Source organism: Anas acuta, chromosome 1 (genome assembly GCF_963932015.1).
Source record: "Anas acuta chromosome 1, bAnaAcu1.1, whole genome shotgun sequence".
Classification (NCBI taxonomy): Eukaryota; Metazoa; Chordata; class Aves; order Anseriformes; family Anatidae; genus Anas; species Anas acuta.
In genome coordinates, this window is record NC_088979.1 from 158,049,895 (window position 1) to 158,068,295 (window position 18,401).

Genomic DNA, 18,401 nt, shown 5'->3' on the forward strand with positions numbered 1-18,401 from the left:
GGGGATTAGTGCTAGGAGTGCAAGCCCCGTCAGCCTCTGAGTCAGCAGAGCCTGAAAGCATGTAAACGCTATCATCATCCCATACAATTGTGGCAGAGACATCTGTGTCCAAGTAGCATGCTGTTTGTGTTGGAGAGCTAAAACTGTACGTAGTTGTGTGGAGATTGCCTGACAAAAATAATACTTTGGCATTGCAAAATCAGAAGATGAAATTGCTTTTAAATGCAGTAGTGATTGCACAGAGGTGTTCTCTACTTTTCTGTTCAGCGTGTACATAGACTCTTGTTCATACAACACTGACCGTCTGCCTCCTTCCCCTCTAACCGCTTGTCTATACATGTAGCTATGGTAAAAAAGGATGTTTCCCAGATGAGTACCAAGTTATTAAAATGGTATTCTAAAAAATAAATAAACATAAAAAATGCAGATGGAATTTATTGGTCTGCTAAGAGATATCACATTTAAGTACATTGTACTCATATTATGGGCTTCAGTTCTGACTGAGCTTTCATTTCCATTAGATTGGCTCCATTCTAGCCACAACTAAAGAGTTTTTCCAAATTTTACACATACATTGTGGGTGAGTAGAACCTCTCACTCAGCAGCTGAAGCCACCATGACCGCATCAAATGTAAGCTCAGCTCGCAGAGTTCTTGTCCAAAGAGTATCGATGCTTCTTTCAGCAACTGGGCACTGGCCAGCTTCAAGCTTGTTCTGAGGCAAAGGAGTGTGGATCCTCTGCCTTTTAGGCTGCACATGAAAAGTAACACAACATTGCTGCACTGGGTAAGTTTGTAAAACTATTGAGTTTTCACCTACATCAACAGTCCAGATATAAATTCAGGAGGGCACAATGTGAATATTCCACTTTTCAGTGATAACAACTTTATGCTAGTTGACATAGCAGTCAAAACCCACCTTTTGATTGCTGTACACAGTACACCGTAGCACAAGTACAGTGATGGCACGCATGCATTCAGGAAACATTTATCTCTAAATTTAAGCTGCACTGCTAGCAGCAGGTTCATTGGTAGTTCAGCGCATTTTTGGTGTGTCTAAATGAGCTGTGGTTACTGTCAGTGTAACAGCAGATGGAGTCCTGGGTGCCTTCAGCTGGTTTCTGGTTCATTTGTAAAATTTCGCTTCTTGGAGTTACTTGTGGGCACCACCGTGAAGTGTTTTTGGTGTACAGTGATGGTAAGGGTCATTTGTCAAATGTCTCATCCAGTGATTGTCAGCGCTGTATGGAAACCACTGCTTGGCTATGCATGACACTTCTCCTCCTATGCTAAGTTACGACATTACCATTGTATTTTCCTCTCTGCCTTTCTGTTTTCTGGGTGCTAAAACACTCAGCCCTGGCAGCCAAAAGGGCCAACCCTACCCTCGGGTGCATCGGGCCCAGCACTGCCAGCTGGATGAGGGATGGATCGTCCCGCTCTGCTCTGCGCTGGGCAGCCTCACCTCAAGCACTGTGTGCGGTTTGGAGTGCCACAGTATAAGAAGGCCATACAACTATTAGAGAGTGTCCAAAGGAGGGCAATGAAGATCATAAAGGGTCTGGAGGACAAGATGAATGAGGAAGGGCTGAGGTCCCTTGGTTTGCTCAGCCCAGAGCAGAGCAGGCTGAGGGGAGGCCTCATGGCGGCCTGCAGCTCCCTCACGAGGGGAGCGGAGGGGCAGGCGCTGAGCTCTGCTCTCTGGGGACAGCGACAGGACCCGAGGGAACGGCATGGAGCTGGGACAGGGGAGGGTCAGGCTGGGGGTTAGGGAAAGGTTCTGCACTCAGAAGGTGTTTGGGCACTGGGACAGGCTCCCCAAGGCAATGTTCACAGCATTGAGCCTGCTGGAGTTCAAAAGAGTTTGGACAACGCTCTCAGACACATGGTCTGATTCTTGGGTGGCCCTGTGTGGAGCCAGGAGTTGGACTCGATGGTCCTTGTAGGTCTCTTCCAACTGGGGATATTCAACACTGCTACGAAAACACTTGTCAGGGTGCATTACGCACTCTTCAAAACCAGTTACAAGCAGCTCAGAAGTGACGATGAGTCAGATGCCTTTTCAATGTCTGGTTAGTCAGTGTGTTAGCAGGGGTTATGCAGCCCATGTCAGAAGCGGGCAAATGTTATTAGCAGCTAGGGGGAGCCTGCTGTTTGTCGAATTGAGTTATCTTAATATAGAAGTTGAGTTCCAGGCATCTGCGTGAAACTCAGCATGACGAGACCTGTCTGCAGGTGACACGGGACCTGCTGTGTGCTTCCGTAGGAGAAAATCAGAAAGGCAGCATGACTGCAAAGCAAAACACAGTTACTGCACTGTGTCTACTCTGTTCTTGGTATAAAAATAAGATCATTTCTAATGGCTGCCGGTGCCAGCTGACAAGAGCTCTGTTTTGTGAAAAATAAATGCAAATGTTTTGTGTTATGTCAGCTATGTTAGCTATTATGCATGCCTATATTCAATTTTTTGGCACATGACCAGGATCTCTGACAATCATGCAAAAAAAAAAAAAAAAAAAAAAATCAGCTTTGGTTTCTAATTCAGTTTTCCCAAAAAGTAATCTAAAGCGAGTCCAACTGCTTGGCACGCTAACATAATGTTTGCATAGCATGTTCACACAAGCTCTGGAGGAGAGCAGTGATGATACTTCATTTAATGTTTGCAGTTCTGCTATGTCATAGCTGTAAATAAAATCCACATGACCGATTTTGGTCAAAACTGCAACAGAGCAGAATCCTGTTTTACCCGTATTTTAAAGCTGGGGTTTTCTCTTGGTTGTACAACTCTGTTACTGACAAGGAGAAACTGATGTGGGACAGAGTGATAAGAAAAAGTTTAAGAAACAACTTATATCATCAAATAAATGTAAGTATTTTTATTTTAAAAAATGTTAATGACACCTTAAAGGCAGTCATGACTACAGAACAAAATATACAAAAAATTACTTGTTTGTATTTGCATCTTTCCACAGTGCTGCACAAAATGGCTATGCTATGAGAAACACTGTAGATTACACACTGAGACTATTAACTTTAGTCAATTAAAACAGACAGTTTGGGGTACAGTTTAATACTACACCAGGCCCAAATTCTCTGGGGGAAAAAAAAAGGAAAGATGACTGTGCAAAACTTTCCAACAACAGTGTAATTTCATATGCTAAACATACAGCAAATTAGTCATACAAGATAGTTTGACTAGTCCTCATGCAGTCTTTATATACAACATCAACTCAGTTTGCTTTTTCAGGGATAATACACAAGTCCATTAACTCAAATTATTTTTTTCCTAGTCTTTCACTGCTGTAATGTGAAACTGATTCTTTTTCCTGCGTTCTACCCAGCATCAAAGAGACCATTCGAACTTTGTTTGAAAACAAATCTATTGCTTTCTAAAAGGGAGCAATATAATTAATTAAAGGATGTGTTTTGGCATGCTGGTAAATGGAAACAAACAGACAATTGATAGATATTTGCTTGATTAATAAAGAGGAGAGCAAACTTGTCTGATTGCTATTCCTAGCTGGACTTGCAGAAGTGATTAAATTCTGTTATCCAAATTAAAGTGTTTAATTACATTAATCTGTGTTTACCTTCTGCTGAACCACTGAATCCAGAAATAAAATGTCTATATCACAATGGAAATGGGCTTGGCTTTCAAAATTCCAAGCCAATTAAATTAACCACAATCTTACAACACCCCCACCCCAAAAAAAGTTTCTTGTTCATTGAATGCAACTCCAGAAAGCACTGCCTGTGATTATACAACTGATTTTGGATCAAGCATAAGCCTGGACTGATTCCTCTTTGAACACCACTCAACTTTAGCCTAAAATTTTCAAGTCCTTGTTTATTCTGTAGCTAATAATATGCTCACAGCCCTTATGATTACTAAACTGAAGCTTGTACTTGCATTAGATTTGTCTAGCTTCAACTTCTAGTCACTGGATCTTGTATCTTCGCTAGAGCAAGTTGTCTTCATCTATTGATTTTCTAGTCCCCAGATAAGCATTCACAATTGTGTTCGAAGAAAAACATTGGCTTTTAAATATCCTTCATAGAGCACAGACAGCAAGTCTACACCTGATATTCCTGCGCAGAGACACTGCATAACACAGGCATTTTGGTGTTAAAGCAGAAAAGTCAGATTTGACGGGGCTCTTTTAAGAACTCAGAACAAGGAGACACCCTAGGACTGCAGTAAAATGGGAAGCTGTACAAATGCACATAAGGCAAACCAGAAGTGAGAAGGAATTTAAACTGGGTCTCATTCAGTGTTGACAATGACTAATTCCCTCATTGTTGTACATCGAATTAGAGTTAAAGCTAGTGGAGGGAGCCATTACACAGCTTTCAGAGGAACCCCTGTTTAGACTTTTATGCCTAAATAGGAGAGAGGAAAATTGTACCAACCTTCATGAGAAATTAAGTCTCCAGATGCTTCTGAGCAAAAAAAGCTGCCAAACGCCAATGGGGCAGGTATTAATATTAACTGAAGGACTTTTTAGTTAGAGAACAAAGAGAAGAGAAATAATTCATTACCAGGCAGTATCAAACAGAGAAGACGCTGGTCATCATTTGGTTGGGTGGGAGTGTTTTACAGGCTCACAATGAGTTAAGTGCAACAGGCATACTAAGAACTACACCTGATGTGTTGTAGGAGACCATAAAGCAAACACTGTCCCAACCAGACATGGTTAATTGCTTGAGAAGTTGAAGTTCTCATTAATAGAGGTTTTGCTACTGTTCAGCATGGCCTGGGCATATGTTCTCAGCAAGCAGAGTTCTGTCCGCAGCCCAAGCAGTGGACGTGATGCTGATACTGAAGTCATCGGCCTGGCTGTCAGCCTGCTCTTGATGCAGGGTACAGAGACAGCCGGTGAGCCTGTGCTACCCAGTCCTGCTGCTGTTTGTGTCTGTTCCACGTAGGCAAGAGGTAGGAAGAGCCTTCGGTGCTGCAGCTGTGCCATCATTCCGCTAGGGAAGCTGCCTAGAGCACAGTTTCAGGGGTTCAGATTCACTGAAGCAAAAAAGGAAAGCAGCTCATCTTCTTGTTTCCACTTCCTCTGCCGGTGCTGGCACACCAGACCTTTCCCTCAGCCCCTTCAAGTTTCTGGTATGGTGGAGAACTACCTGCTCTTCTGCTGGTTCAGTTTTCTGCCAGCCCCGTGAGCCAACATGACGCAGGGAAGGCTGCAACACACCAGCGTAAGGTACGAAATGAGTGAAGCCAGGAGCGGAGATCTCCCTCCCCTTCAGGTGGGAAGGAGCTTGGCAGAGCTCTCAGCACTGCTGTGTGCGCAATCACAGCAGTTTCACCCAAAGGCTGCCTGTTGCCCTTCACATCTTCCTTAATTTCTCAATGCATGTCACAACACCCAGAGAGTTAAATACAGCACAGAAAATAACCTAGAGAAGTGCTGTGCCCATTTACCAGTTAAGGTTTAATTTGCATAAATAACATTAGTCAGAGTTTACAGCTTTCTCTGTGTCCTCTGCCAGATAAAAGCCTGATGAGCAGAGAAACGCAAGGCCTTTCTGCTTCCAATTTGGACCCAGTCAGATTTTATCAGGGCAGAGAGCAATCTTTCAGAGGCCCATTGATTTTATGTTCTACCTTCATTTTGCACTGAGGACATCTCTCGGCACTGTAACAGGATAACCTTGGAGCAGAAGCCTTCACACTCCCAGGCTGTACCACACCAACTTCCTGTGATATACAACTGACAACTACCTGACATTACATGTTTAACTACGTACGGTGAGGATTCTCCCTTTATAATGCAACAGGCAACGGAGTTTTTCCTTAAGTAACATTACCATACCTTTCTTGCCCACATACCCTTCTGAACCCATGTAACAAAATGCTAGACAAACTGCGTGTTCTTGAGTGGCCAAACCAGAAGGGGGCTGTGCAAACAAAGTAGAACAAAGACTATAATAAAGATGGCAAGAGAGCACTACAGAGGCACAAATTTCTGAGGATCACTCCCACTGTTTGATTTTTAAAAAAAAAAAAAATCTTGTGGCCTCAGGAATGAGGAAAAAATCACAGTCATAGGGATTATTAGTGAAATGCCTGGTGGAATTCAGCAAGACGACTTTGGAAACAATGAACTCTGAATTTGAATAGAAGCACGTTCATTAGCTAAAGAAACTGGAAGTACAAACTAAAAAGATATTACATGCCTCTTCAAAAATGAAAGTGGGAACAAATTATATTAAAACAGTCGAAAAGACCAAGAGGATCTCAGGTTACTTAAAGGGCATATAAAGAAACCAAGGGCAATCATTCCTTGTGATGTGAAGGACAAACAACAACAACAAAAAAGTATTTTTTTCCTTTCAATCTCTTCAGCATTCTGGAACAGACTTTCCTGTGAGGATAGGTTTGTGAGCTGTATCCAGGGAAGCAATCTCCGTTTATCAGCTGGCTAGTAAAGGAGGTGAAGTGCAGATAGTGGGAAGGTGGGGGTGCAGGCCTGGTGCTAGGCATGCACATGGTGCCAAAATGGGCTAAGCACACAGGAAGAAAGGTCTTCCTGAACCAAGCAGCAGCAGATGCAAGAGGTAAGACAGAGAAGGTTAAGCACACTACAATAGCTATAGCCATCTTCAAGGGATAGTAGGAATACAGAGCGTAAAAACAGAGAGGAAAAAAAAGATTGAGAATAAGAACCTATCTGTACAATAATTCTTCCTGACACAGCCACGGAAAAAGCTACTGGTGAGTTTGGGCTTTATGCCGTGACACCACTTGCGGCAGGAATTTTGCCTTCACCTCCACCTTCCTCCGAGGCTGGGGCAGTGCAGGGTCAGGACAACAAGGGTGTGCCTGAGCTGATCCCCTTCCGGTGCCTGCAGGCCAGGCACAATCCTTCCTGATCTCTGTGTTCAAAGCTGCAGCGCACACAAATAATTCTTTAATGACCTTTACAGTGTTTTAATTTAATTTTCTAACTGCTGAGTCATATAATTATTTACGCAGTTAATTCTGTCCTTTCTTCAGTCCCTGAAGCCACAGAAGGTAACTGTAGTCACTTAATTCAATAGTAGTAAAAGGTCAAAAGTTCTTCCCTTGCCTCCCCTCCCCATTCCCCTTCCTCAGTATAAGGATTTCTGAATCCCTACACCAAGTATTGCAATTCATAAAAAAAAAAAAAAAAAAAAAAAGGCAAACCCTACACATTAAGTAATCCGCTTTCCCCCTTTTTGTAAAACCAGAGTAACAAATACTACAAAGAAAAAAAAAATCCATCATGACAGTTAATTTAAAAGTAACCTTGAACCCCAAATAACGAGAGAGACTGTCATTTTTTTTTTTTGTTCCATTTAATACATAGTGGAGGAGAATTCTGATTTTTTGTTTCCTTTTTATTAAAGACTGTTTCACATCATGACTGAGAGCCAAGCAGAGGACTTCAGGGATTTTTTTCTGCGGTTCTTAAAATAAGTTCTAGTAGGAAAACAAAACCACCCGTCTCCTAGTAGTGGTAGTGTATGCTAATACATTATTTCAGGAATGTTTGTCAAGAGAGTCTGCACAGTGTTTGTATATTTACAGAAGTTTAACTCCCTGCTCCCCTAAGGATGTGTTCCCCCATACTTCTTCTGCATGCTTTAATCTGACATAAGAAAAAATTCCACCATACCCAGAGTCCCACCGCCTCTCTGCTTTCCATTCAGTTAGAGAATCCCAACAAATTCAGTGCTAACAAAGGTTAACCTGAGTGCTGCCTTTCTGTTTACCTCCTTCTCCTTGCAGGTTGCAGTGCCTGAAGCAAGCGAGCACTTTGGTCTGCATGACAACACACCCACCAGTTACTTGCTCCTTTGCTCCCTTATGAAGTGGCCTGGAGATCTTGTCATTTAATTTAGTTCTTCATTGTTGGAAGCTTTATGCCGCATTTATGTTTTTCTTGAGTGTGATAAGGAACAGTGCCAGGATAAAACAACTGCTAACTGTGGTCACTAGTCATCAGCGGTCTAATTTTTGAACAGTAAACTCTTCTCGCAAAGGGTTACTAGCAGAAGCATCAAGTTTTGCTGGTGCTGAAAACCCCATATACAGTTACTCATTAATTTAGTATCTGAGACTACTAATAAATATGACTATATAATTGAGCTTATCATCCTAGCTGGACTCACAAGAGATAATTTGCCTAACACAGGTGATACACATCATGATGTACTCCCTCCTGACCACACTCTTTACACTCCGATCCAGTAAAAAGCACACCTTACACTTACAGTTCCTCAGATCCCTCCCAAAGCATCATACCTTCTTTTGTTAGGTTTGTAAAGTGGAAAAACAGTGGGATTAAGGCAGAAAACTGACATAAGCAAGCAGTTCATCACAGACATACCCAATTAGACACAATCTGACTGAACAGTCTACCGACTGCCAACTAGTATGCATTTATGTATTTACACCCCCTTAAAGTCCAAGAGTCTTTGTAGCCTTCTTCATTCAGTCTGCACATTTAAACTGACAAAAACTTGTATATACACAGCACTTGAAAATAGGGAGGAAAAGAAAACAAAAACAGACCAGCCAGACCAGCAGCTTCATCTTGGTATAATCATCCTTTCTATGGCGCAAATGATATGATCCCAGTTTTTACAAAATATTGCCAGCAGTGTCACTGCGAAAAAAGTGCAGATGATATGAAAACGGCTCTTCATCATAGGAGCAATGAACTTTGCAATAGTAGAAACGCACACTAAGATGACAGTCATGAAGGCCAAGATAACATTTATACATTTCCCCAGGAGCACTTTGGCATTAACCGTTTCGGATTGCTGTGCCTGCTGTTCTTGCTGATGGAGCTCCAGCTTCGAAACACGGGTCTGGCACGATTCCAAGGCTTCCTGGAGATAGAAAACAAGAATCAGGGCAGCTGTATTTCCATACAACACTTCCTGTCTTAGCAGCAGGACCATCCATCATTAAGATTAGAAAGTGTAATTTATTTTGGACTCCTCAAACTTCAATGAACCACCAACTCTTTTAAAAATAAATGCATGTATTTATCTACTTCTATGTATCACTGCCTGCCCAGGCATAATGAAGTCTGACAACACTGTCCAAAAGGTACTATTTCCATTTTTCATGCTACAAAAAAAAGTATCATAGCTGTAATGTTCACAGTAGATAATGTTTCCTGCATATACTGATGAGATAAAATACTGGGAAAGCTGTTGCCATGGCAGCTTCCCTTGCATTAAAACAGCATCAAAGTTAGTTTCTTTGTATACACCACAGAAATCATTACAGTAGTAATGACTCGCTGTGATACTAATTAAATCTACCGTGCAACACGTACCATTTGGTTTACACCACCTCTCTGGCCTCCAGTACTTTTGTTTTCAAAGCCACAGCGCGGGGCCTGAGCTCTCAGTGTCCTGCTGATGCCCTGCTCTGTCAGCGTGCGGGCTCATTCACCCGCACCCCATGAGGACAACATGCAGTGCAGACACCTGTGGCGATGCTGCATGGCATTCCCTCTCTCTCACGGTATGTTCCACTTCACCATTTGTTCAAAGCAAGTAGGCCTTCCTCTTCTGCTTGAGGGCGAACTAAATACAGTCTTTGGAAAATGGTGGCTGAATCACTAACCCCACACTCTGAACCTTTGCATGGAAAGGTGAATTCATTAACCACCAAATTCTGAATAGCTGCTGAATTCACCAACTTGCCAAAATGCCCCTTCTTGCTCGAGTTGTGACTTGGGCACCACTGGGTGACACCACATAAGGCTAGTTTCAGGAGATGGATCGCTGTTTTCCATTGAAGCATTTTCCTTGAATTCTCTCCTGATCACCCAGCAAACTCCTTTAATACAGTGTTCTGTGTAGAAACAGAAACACTGCACAAAGAGTTATTATCTTTCTTTGGCTGGGCCAGTTCTCTATGGTTTTTGGTTTACCACACGACCAGCCAGTGTTTTAAAACTCATCTGTCCAACCCCTAAGGTCAGAGTGCTCCAAAGGTCGGTTGTTACATGAAATATCCACAACTTGAATGCTTTTCTTTTATCTTAGCTTATTTGCCAAACCCCAAATTAGATAAGATTAAACAGGCCCAACTGTAGAGAGATAACAGAAGCAAGCCTGTATCAACTGAGAGACTTTTAAAACAAACTGTAGTGCTGTCTGTCCCCTCAGGGTTCAGCTAATGAGCTAACAAACATTTCACAGCCCATCTACTTGAAAGCTCTGGTCTCATTCTTTATTTACATCCTCAGGATGCCTACACAGAAAGGAGTCCTGTACTTGAGACCTCTTTAAACCTACAAAGGAACCTCTGATACGCTCTGATTCAATATCATCTCACTATTTTAGTGAGAAACTAATAGTTTCTCACTATTCCCAGGGGTTTCCTAACCCTCATACCAGCCAGGAAAGAGCCTGATCTTTCTGCTGCTGACCTGCTGCCCCTGCTCTCTACGGTTAGAAATGTGAGCACAGGGATGTACTGGATGGAAGGTTTTTATTTACTATCTGAGCCAGTAAGATGGCAGTCATTGAGCATCCCCCAGTCATTACTGAATGCAAACCCAAAGGTAACGCAAACAATGTTTTTACCACTTCCTCAGATTTTGGGTAGAAACATTATGGATTATACTGATGCTTATGTTGCACATAAATGTTGAAGTACATAACCACATGCTGTTCAGGACAAACTCGTAGACATTACTGGCTTTTGCCTGAAGACAGATCTGACTATAAACCATCTGTTTGAAGTCTATCTCACACTTTTTTTTTTTCTTTTTTACCTTAAACACAATTTACAGTAAGCCTTGTCATGTGATACAACTACACACTGGGGAAAGTCTGAGCAAGAGGATTCTGTTAGGACACTGTTAATAGACTCAAATCCTTCCTCCTCTGGTGCAAGAGATAATAACAGTCCATTCTTCATCCACAAATCAGCCTAGATTTTATCATCAATTGCAGCAGATAAAATTCTGGGTCTACTGAAACAAATGGGACTGTCACTGATTTAAAGGTGCTGGAGTTTCACCATAAAAAGCAGAAAACATGGCCTTCAGTGTCTCCCCACATTTTTATATACGAAGATGTGGGAAGATGCAAGTGTTTTACAGTACACGATTTATAGCAAGTGTTAGAAGTTGGATAAGCGTAAGAAAGTACCTGAACATCTCGTGATCGCTCGTATGCCTGATACGCCACTTTTTCCTCTATGCTGGCTAGCTCTTGTTTCAAGTTTGCTGTCTCGTGTTGATGAAGATCGGTGAGGTCATTTAACTGGTCTTCCAATCTTTCATATCTTTTCAGGAAAAAAGGTCTAAATTTAGTGCTTTCTATTTCAGTAATGCTAGGTCACGAAAACAATTACACACTTAAAAAGGCAACTTCTCAGCGTACTATGGATTCATCTGACCGGCATTACCAAGCAGTAGAGAAACCATTAGAAATACTGGAAACATTCCATAAGCATTTATTCAACAAACTCAAATCCTATTCTGAACGTCCCTTCCTGGCAGTGGGTTTTAAAGAGCAAATATTTGTGTATCATTGGTGAATCATATGAACTATAAACCAATGGTTAAAAGTCTCCAATTCACATTTTTCTATTTCTCACTCTTCACTCAGTCAAGAAAATATGGTTTCATGAGCAAACTTGACACAGTTAACAACTCACAGTAGTGAAAGGAAATGAACATTTCCCTGGATCCCCTCTCACTCACAACTGCAATGTCCTGCCATTCTGGCACATCTCTACATGGTAAACCAGTTCAACTAAACCATCAGAAAGCTAGTTTTTTTTTCCCCTTTTTTGGGGGGTCAGTTTTTAACTTGGTTTAGCAGGCAAAGATGGAAATGCTGAAGTTGGCACAAAAATGATGGAGGCAAGATTGTCTAGCTGTAGACATGATGGCAGGAGGCCTGACATCTTAGTAAGTGAGCTGTCAGAAAAGGCCACTCTGCCTTTTCATGGAACCAAATCTTCAGAGCAATAGGACATTTGCTCTGTTCTTTCCTCCCTCACGTTACCATCAGACATCCAGCCTTTCCTGTATTTCAACATCTGTAAGCAAGGACAACGTTAAATATTGTTTCATACTGAGGTTTTGTTCATTAGTGTAGAATCAATGCTTGCTTTAACAAGTGATAGGACAAATGGCATGTAGGTACAGCAGGTGCAAACCCCCTGCATAACATCTCACTTTCCACAGTGGATAATAAAAGAACTAATTACAAGTAGGAAATGCAAGATAAAGTTGTGCTACAGCAACCGAAAATTATACTACACCAGGGTACGCTGTGACATGGCATCCACTAGATAGCAACGTGTCTGAGAAGTATTTGCACAAGGTACTTGGGACTAGGGACGTACTTATCAGCTGTAAGGCAGCTGTTACACCACAGACTGATTGCCATTTTCCAGTCATTACAGACCAGACTCCTTTCATCACCTACAAAACAACTGGCACCTCCTATATGCAGTATTCACAGTACGCCACTACAGTATAAGAAGACCGAGTGTTCTGACAGGCCTTAGTCTGAAGGCAAAGAGCTAATGTTTCTTATCGAGTGATGTGACAGTGTTATGCATAGATGTTCAGTTATTGGAAGGAATAACATTTTGGTACCAGATACCCATTGGAATTATTTTTTCCTTTTGCTTCTAAGTTCTCTTATCTCTTTCTTTCTTTCTCTCTCTCTCACACACACTTTACATTTCCAAATGCTCGCATGCCCATACAAGTCATTTCAAGAGAACAGTTAAAAGAATATACCTATATCTTTCCTCCTGCAACATTTGAGAAATAAAGCCATAGTCTCTTTTAAATTGTGTTTTTAAATTCTCGATATCATCAGCTAATTGGGACTGCGTTTCCTTGATTTCCCTTAGTTCCTCCAAAATCATGGAGAGCTTTCCTTGGCTGTCCAGGGAGCCTGCCGCAGCAGGCCCAAATGAAGTGTTCCCGTTACTGTCTGCTGAGCCAGAGGTCCCACTCGAGCACTCATCATCACTAACGTATTTGGGTTTGGCAACAATGGTGGCACTGCCCCCATAGGTTCTAGAACTCGATTCTGGCCGAAATTCATCGAGAGTGTTTTTGAGATGAGCAATGTTGTCTGCGCTACCAAATTTGTTTCGGATCAGATTTGCAAACTCTTTTGACTTGCTGAAAACAAAGACCGGTGGTGTCAAGGATACACCCGGCACACCCGACTTGCTGCTCTCTGGTCCATGCCCAGAGGCACGAGGCTTTCCATGCTGAATATCCTTCAAGCTATCTTTGGAAGTATCCTTAGTGCTTTTGGAAGATCCGTTTTGTTCAATATCCTTCAATTTTTTGTGATACTGCTCTAATTTCTTCTGCAGCTGAGCAATGGAGTGGGCGGATTTCTGGTTCTTTTTCTCAAAGACTTGTTTGATGCGCCCAGCCTGTTGCTTGTCCGCACTGTTTACCAGCTTCAGATACTCAGCCACATTTCCATCTCGAGCTGTTTGTTCAACTTTGATTTGTTCTGTAACCTTGAGGATCTTCTGTTTCAAGCTATCTGCACTCAGTTTGACTTTGTGAAACTCTAGGACCCCATCTGGTACATCAAAGTTGAGATTGGTGTCAGAGCCTCCGCGGCGAATGTTAAGGGGCAAACTGAGAGTATTCATGTCATGTCTTTCCACCTGAGGAGACAAAAGAGAAACAGAAATTGAGTTTTATTTTAGAAATCCAACTTTCAACTTCCATCACTGCACGCAATTATAAAAACAAAGAACATAAGGGAGTTTATTGTAGCAAAATACAATGAGCCTTTCTTTAAAATTAAGGAGCATTTTTCTTAACTTCCCTGGGTTGATAAACAGATAAGGGAACTACCTGTCTCTCTCAAAAACAAACAAACAAACAAGACTAATTATGGTGAAAATTATGCAGGTAATCATAGTCCCTTACATTTACAAAATCAGATCAATGCCTAGTTAGCAAGCGTTCTGATGTATTTTTCCATTACTATTAAGAGTTTCAAAGAGTTCACAGCTAATAATCACTATTGTTTTCTTAGAAACGGTCAAATACTGATAGAGCTGCAAACAGATTTTTCACTCGGTGACAGTAATTGTACAGAACAGTATATTTTACCAGGTTCAAGCCTGTTTTTGATACATGCTCCTAGCTTGAGATGTAGACCCATGTGAATCTAACGAGGTTCAACAAGGCCAAGTGCAAGGCGCTGCACCTGAGCCAGGGCAATCCTGGACGTGACTACAGACTGGGAGAAGAACTCATTGAGAGCAGCCCTGCAGAGAAGGACTTGGGGGGTCTGGTGGATGAAAGGTCAGTGCATGCTTGCAGCCCAGAAGGCCAACTGCACCCTGGGCTGCATCAACAGATGTGTGGCCAGCAGGTGGAGGGAGGTGACTGTCCCTCTCTGCTCTGCCTTTGTGAGGCCCCACTTGGAGTGCTGCGTCCAGGTCTGGGGCCCGCAGCACAAGAAGGACATGGAGCTCTTAGAGTGGGTCCAGAGGAGGGCCACGAAGATGATCAGAGGGCTGGAGCACCTCTCCTACAAAGAAAGGCTGAGAGAGATGGGGCTGTTCAGCCTGGAGGAGAAAAGGCTCCAAGGAGACCTCACTGCAGCCTTTCAATACTTAAAGGGGGCTGAAAAAAAAAAAAACAGAACAACTTTTTGCTCAGTCAAATAACGACAGCACAAGGGGGAACGATTTTAAACTAAAAGAGAGTAGGTTTAGATTAGATATTTGGAAGGAATTCTTCCCACAGAGGGTGGTGATGCCCTGGCACAGGCTGCCCAGAGAAGCTGTGGATGCCCCATCCCTGCAGGTGCTCAAGGCCAGGCTGGATGGGGCTTTGGGCAGCCTGAGCTGGTGGGAGGTGTCCCTGCCCACGGCAGGGGTTGGAACTGGGTGTTCTTTAACAGCCCTTCCAACCCAAACCACTCAGTGATTCAAATTCATCACGTTTTGCACACCTAGCTGAATGATCCTGAAGATTACTGTATACTTCAGCAGGAAGCAGCTGCTACTTTTTAGTGAAGAGAGCACAGGGAATGAACTGGCCCATATTTGACTTTCCAGACTTGATGAAGGTGCCTAACAACTTGATCTGCTGTGACTAAGTCTGTTTTAATACCAAATTAATTGAGTGGGTTTTGCTGAAAGGAACTCAGGGGAAAAAAATGCATTCACTTAAGTGTAGGATGCATACACCTTAATAATGTTCTTAGCAAAAGAGAGCTAGCAAAAACAATCAGGCAACCTGGACACAACACCAGCACAGATTATTCACTTTTCTCAGAAGACAGACAAGATGATCTGATACAAAATATACAGAGTATTTCCTCCTATAAAGCCAGAGCCACAGAGGATCCATGAGACGAGAATGACCTAACCAGAATAGCTTCATCTCTACCATCCCATGCCAGTCTCCGTGACAAAGAAGGTTCATTTCATTATTTCATTAAAGCTGCTGCAACATCGCATCTAGAGAGACTGCTTAACACACTTCTGGCCACGATGGGTTTTCACAGCTTTAACACCAGGGTGATCAAATAAAATTGCTTGAGCAATCCCGCTGCAGAAACAGGACAGAAACTTTATTAAAGTACATCTTTTAAAGATGCATTTGTGAAATACCGTTCAAATGTGTGGCTACTCATTGCTGCAGAAGGCCTGACACACTGCATTCAAAGGTCGACCTCCAACCAGTGTTTGCTATTGTCTGTAGTACTGTAGACGTCTTTGCAAGCAAGACCTGCGTGCACATACCTGCCCAGTCATCACCATTCAATTTTTTTCTTGATTAAGAACATAAAGGCATCATTAAACATTGCTGTAAGACTTGTTTTTCCAATCTTACACAGTTTTGGTGGTCCTCCTGGGAATTCTTGCCAGCATTCTTCCATCCCTCTTAAAATCCAGCCTCAGGAGCCGGACGTGGCATCCTACTGTTAACGGCATGCATCATGCACAGGCTGATCACGAGAACCATTGAGATGGGTTACAAACACAGCCACAAACTGGATCTCTACCTAAACATTTCAGAGGCAACATCATCTCTGTTCCGACTGTATATTCTTATCCTTGTATCACTGAGGATTATAGAGGATTACAGGGGTTCTTTTTGTTTGTTTAGGATTTTTGTTTTGGGTTGGTTGTTTTTGTTGCTACTGCACTCATTAAAGCAGCAGCTTACAACTGCCTGGAAGTCTGCAGGTCTCCTTTTTCTTCTGTTCCCTTTTTCACAAATTTACCTGTAAGGACAGGCAGCAGGATACCAAACTGGCCCCAGCCAGCAATACCTGCTTCAGAAATTGCTTCAGAAAAGGCATTTCACCAAGCCTTGCACAAGCAGATAGTGAAAAACGCAAGACACCAAAACCACAATACCAATTTATTGTGGTATCATAATCAATTATTCAAGGTCTAACCCCCAAACCTCCCTGGCTAACCCTTTTCTATATAAATCTAGGAAGCCAGAACAGTCTGCCTCTTCCTTCCCAACCGCGGCATCACTGCTGGGAAAGGGTCTGGGCAGAGCCAGGATTCTGGCAGTGGAAAAAAGTAGGTAACATAAAAGTTCACATTCACTGACCTCTGAGATAAATGGACACTTGAAAAATGCAAACTGAACAGCTCCAGATTTGACAATTTCTTCTAGAGAATATTGGCTTAATGGTGACATTTAAGACCAGGAGTCTATTCCAAGGATTAAGCCAGTGCTGTAGCCTTAGCTCTGCACTTCACCAGTTTGATTAAAAGGATTAATATTGAGCTGCATGCTTATTGAAAAGGGATACAAGTAGCATATATATATATATATATGAGATTTATATGATATCATATCCAAGGTCATATGCATTTCATATGAAAGACACCTCATTAATGGGATCTCATTTTTGTACGCAGCACAGATGAGACACGGATGGCATTCTATATTTACTACCTCTAATTTGAAGAGTGACAAAAATTACAGGTGGCTCAAAATTATATATTTATTTAGAACAAGTCTTAAAAATATAACTCATGGCAAAAAAAATAGCTTTTGCAGATCATTTTTTAAAGTGAGAACACTCCTAATACTGCTAGGACAGCTAAAATTTGCAGAAACAGCTTCACATGGGATACTTGGACCTTTCAATAGACTCACACAGGCAAGAAAAGCAACCAAGGCAATCCTTCAAGAGCTTAGATGCTAGATCTGTACACCGTATTGCAGATATTTCTTTAAATGTATCTACTAGGCCTGGACAAATTCAGTAAAGAGAAAAAAACGAGTGTAAACCAATAGTTTCCTGAAACAACCAAAGACATTTTTGAATAAGCTTTTTGGCCCCAAAGCGTACTCTAATAAATCACTGAATCACATATACACACGAGACAGCTCCATTGCTGGTGTTACTCAGGACAAGCTGTACATACTTCCAGGAATGGGTGGTTCCGTCTGTAACCTTTGCACAGCATTAAATGTTTACTTCCTTAGTACAAAATACTCTAAAAATATATTGTAATAGTTGGATACAAGCCCAAAGCAGATCCCTTCTCCCTTATGTCCTCTCCTTCTCTGGAGTCTCCAGCGGTTGGCAAGGTCTGTCACCTTCGTGCACCCTGTGCCTTCCTGGAACACCAAGGTCACAGCAGCAACAGGGGAAAGAGGAACAATACTGACAAAGGATTACATCAGCTGAAAGCTTCATTGCTTTTGCAGGCAGGGATAAGGAGAGCTGAGAAAATCAATTAGCACGTGGTGAGTCTACTTCCGAAATGAGTAAAACCAATTGTAGGCTCATCAATTGGAGGTTCAGTTTAAATTCAGCAAAGTTTAGAAAAAGAACTATCTGGATTCCCAAAACACTGCTAGGGGTAGTGTTTTACCTTACGGGATTGAGAGCTCTGCGAGGGTACAGAAGAATGATAACCAAGGCACTCCCCTGAGTGTGTTTGGCCGAAGCAGCAGTATTGCTCTTGCCATCATTTTGCCAGGTTATTCTAGCAACAAAAGTTCTCAAAATATTCTGTTGATGTAAAACGTTCCCCCTCCCCCTCTTTTAAATCTGAAAGGAGCAGACACTGGAGCGAGGACAAGTACCCTACCACCTTCTACCCCAACGACGAGGTTGACCAGCTCAGCAAAGATCCTTTTGTGGCTGTTCTGTAGCCCAACCTCCACGTTACCCCAAGACACCAGGGGTCCAATTGCAAATTCTATCCTAAATCCTGCTTGCTGCAGCACTCTTGTTTGGAGTTGAGAAGAATTACCCTGTGTTAGTGAGAAGCACAAAGGAAAAGAGAATGCAATCGCCATCCATCTCTCCTATCACAGTAACATTTGTATTGTATTGTATCACAGTAACAATTATCAGGAGCTGGGGATTGGCAGTGGAGGAGAGGAAGCAGCCCTGAGATAA

At 42.3% G+C, this 18,401-nt stretch overlaps 1 protein-coding gene across 8 annotated transcripts in view; it reads right to left on the reverse strand.

Moving 5' to 3' along the window:
• Nucleotides 1-5,991: 5,991 nt before the first annotated feature.
• TMCC3 (transmembrane and coiled-coil domain family 3) overlaps nt 5,992-18,401 on the reverse strand; it is a 131,392-nt gene continuing 118,982 nt past the window's right edge. For all 8 annotated transcript variants that reach the window (XM_068668442.1, XM_068668470.1, XM_068668458.1 and 5 more), the window contains exons 2-4: nt 12,764-13,662; nt 11,154-11,289; nt 5,992-8,867 (exon numbers count right to left, since the gene is read on the reverse strand). In XM_068668442.1, the coding sequence (XP_068524543.1) occupies nt 8,565-8,867; nt 11,154-11,289; nt 12,764-13,662 (1,338 nt within the window). In that variant the 3' untranslated portion in view covers nt 5,992-8,564. The remainder of the gene's footprint in view (nt 8,868-11,153; nt 11,290-12,763; nt 13,663-18,401) is intronic.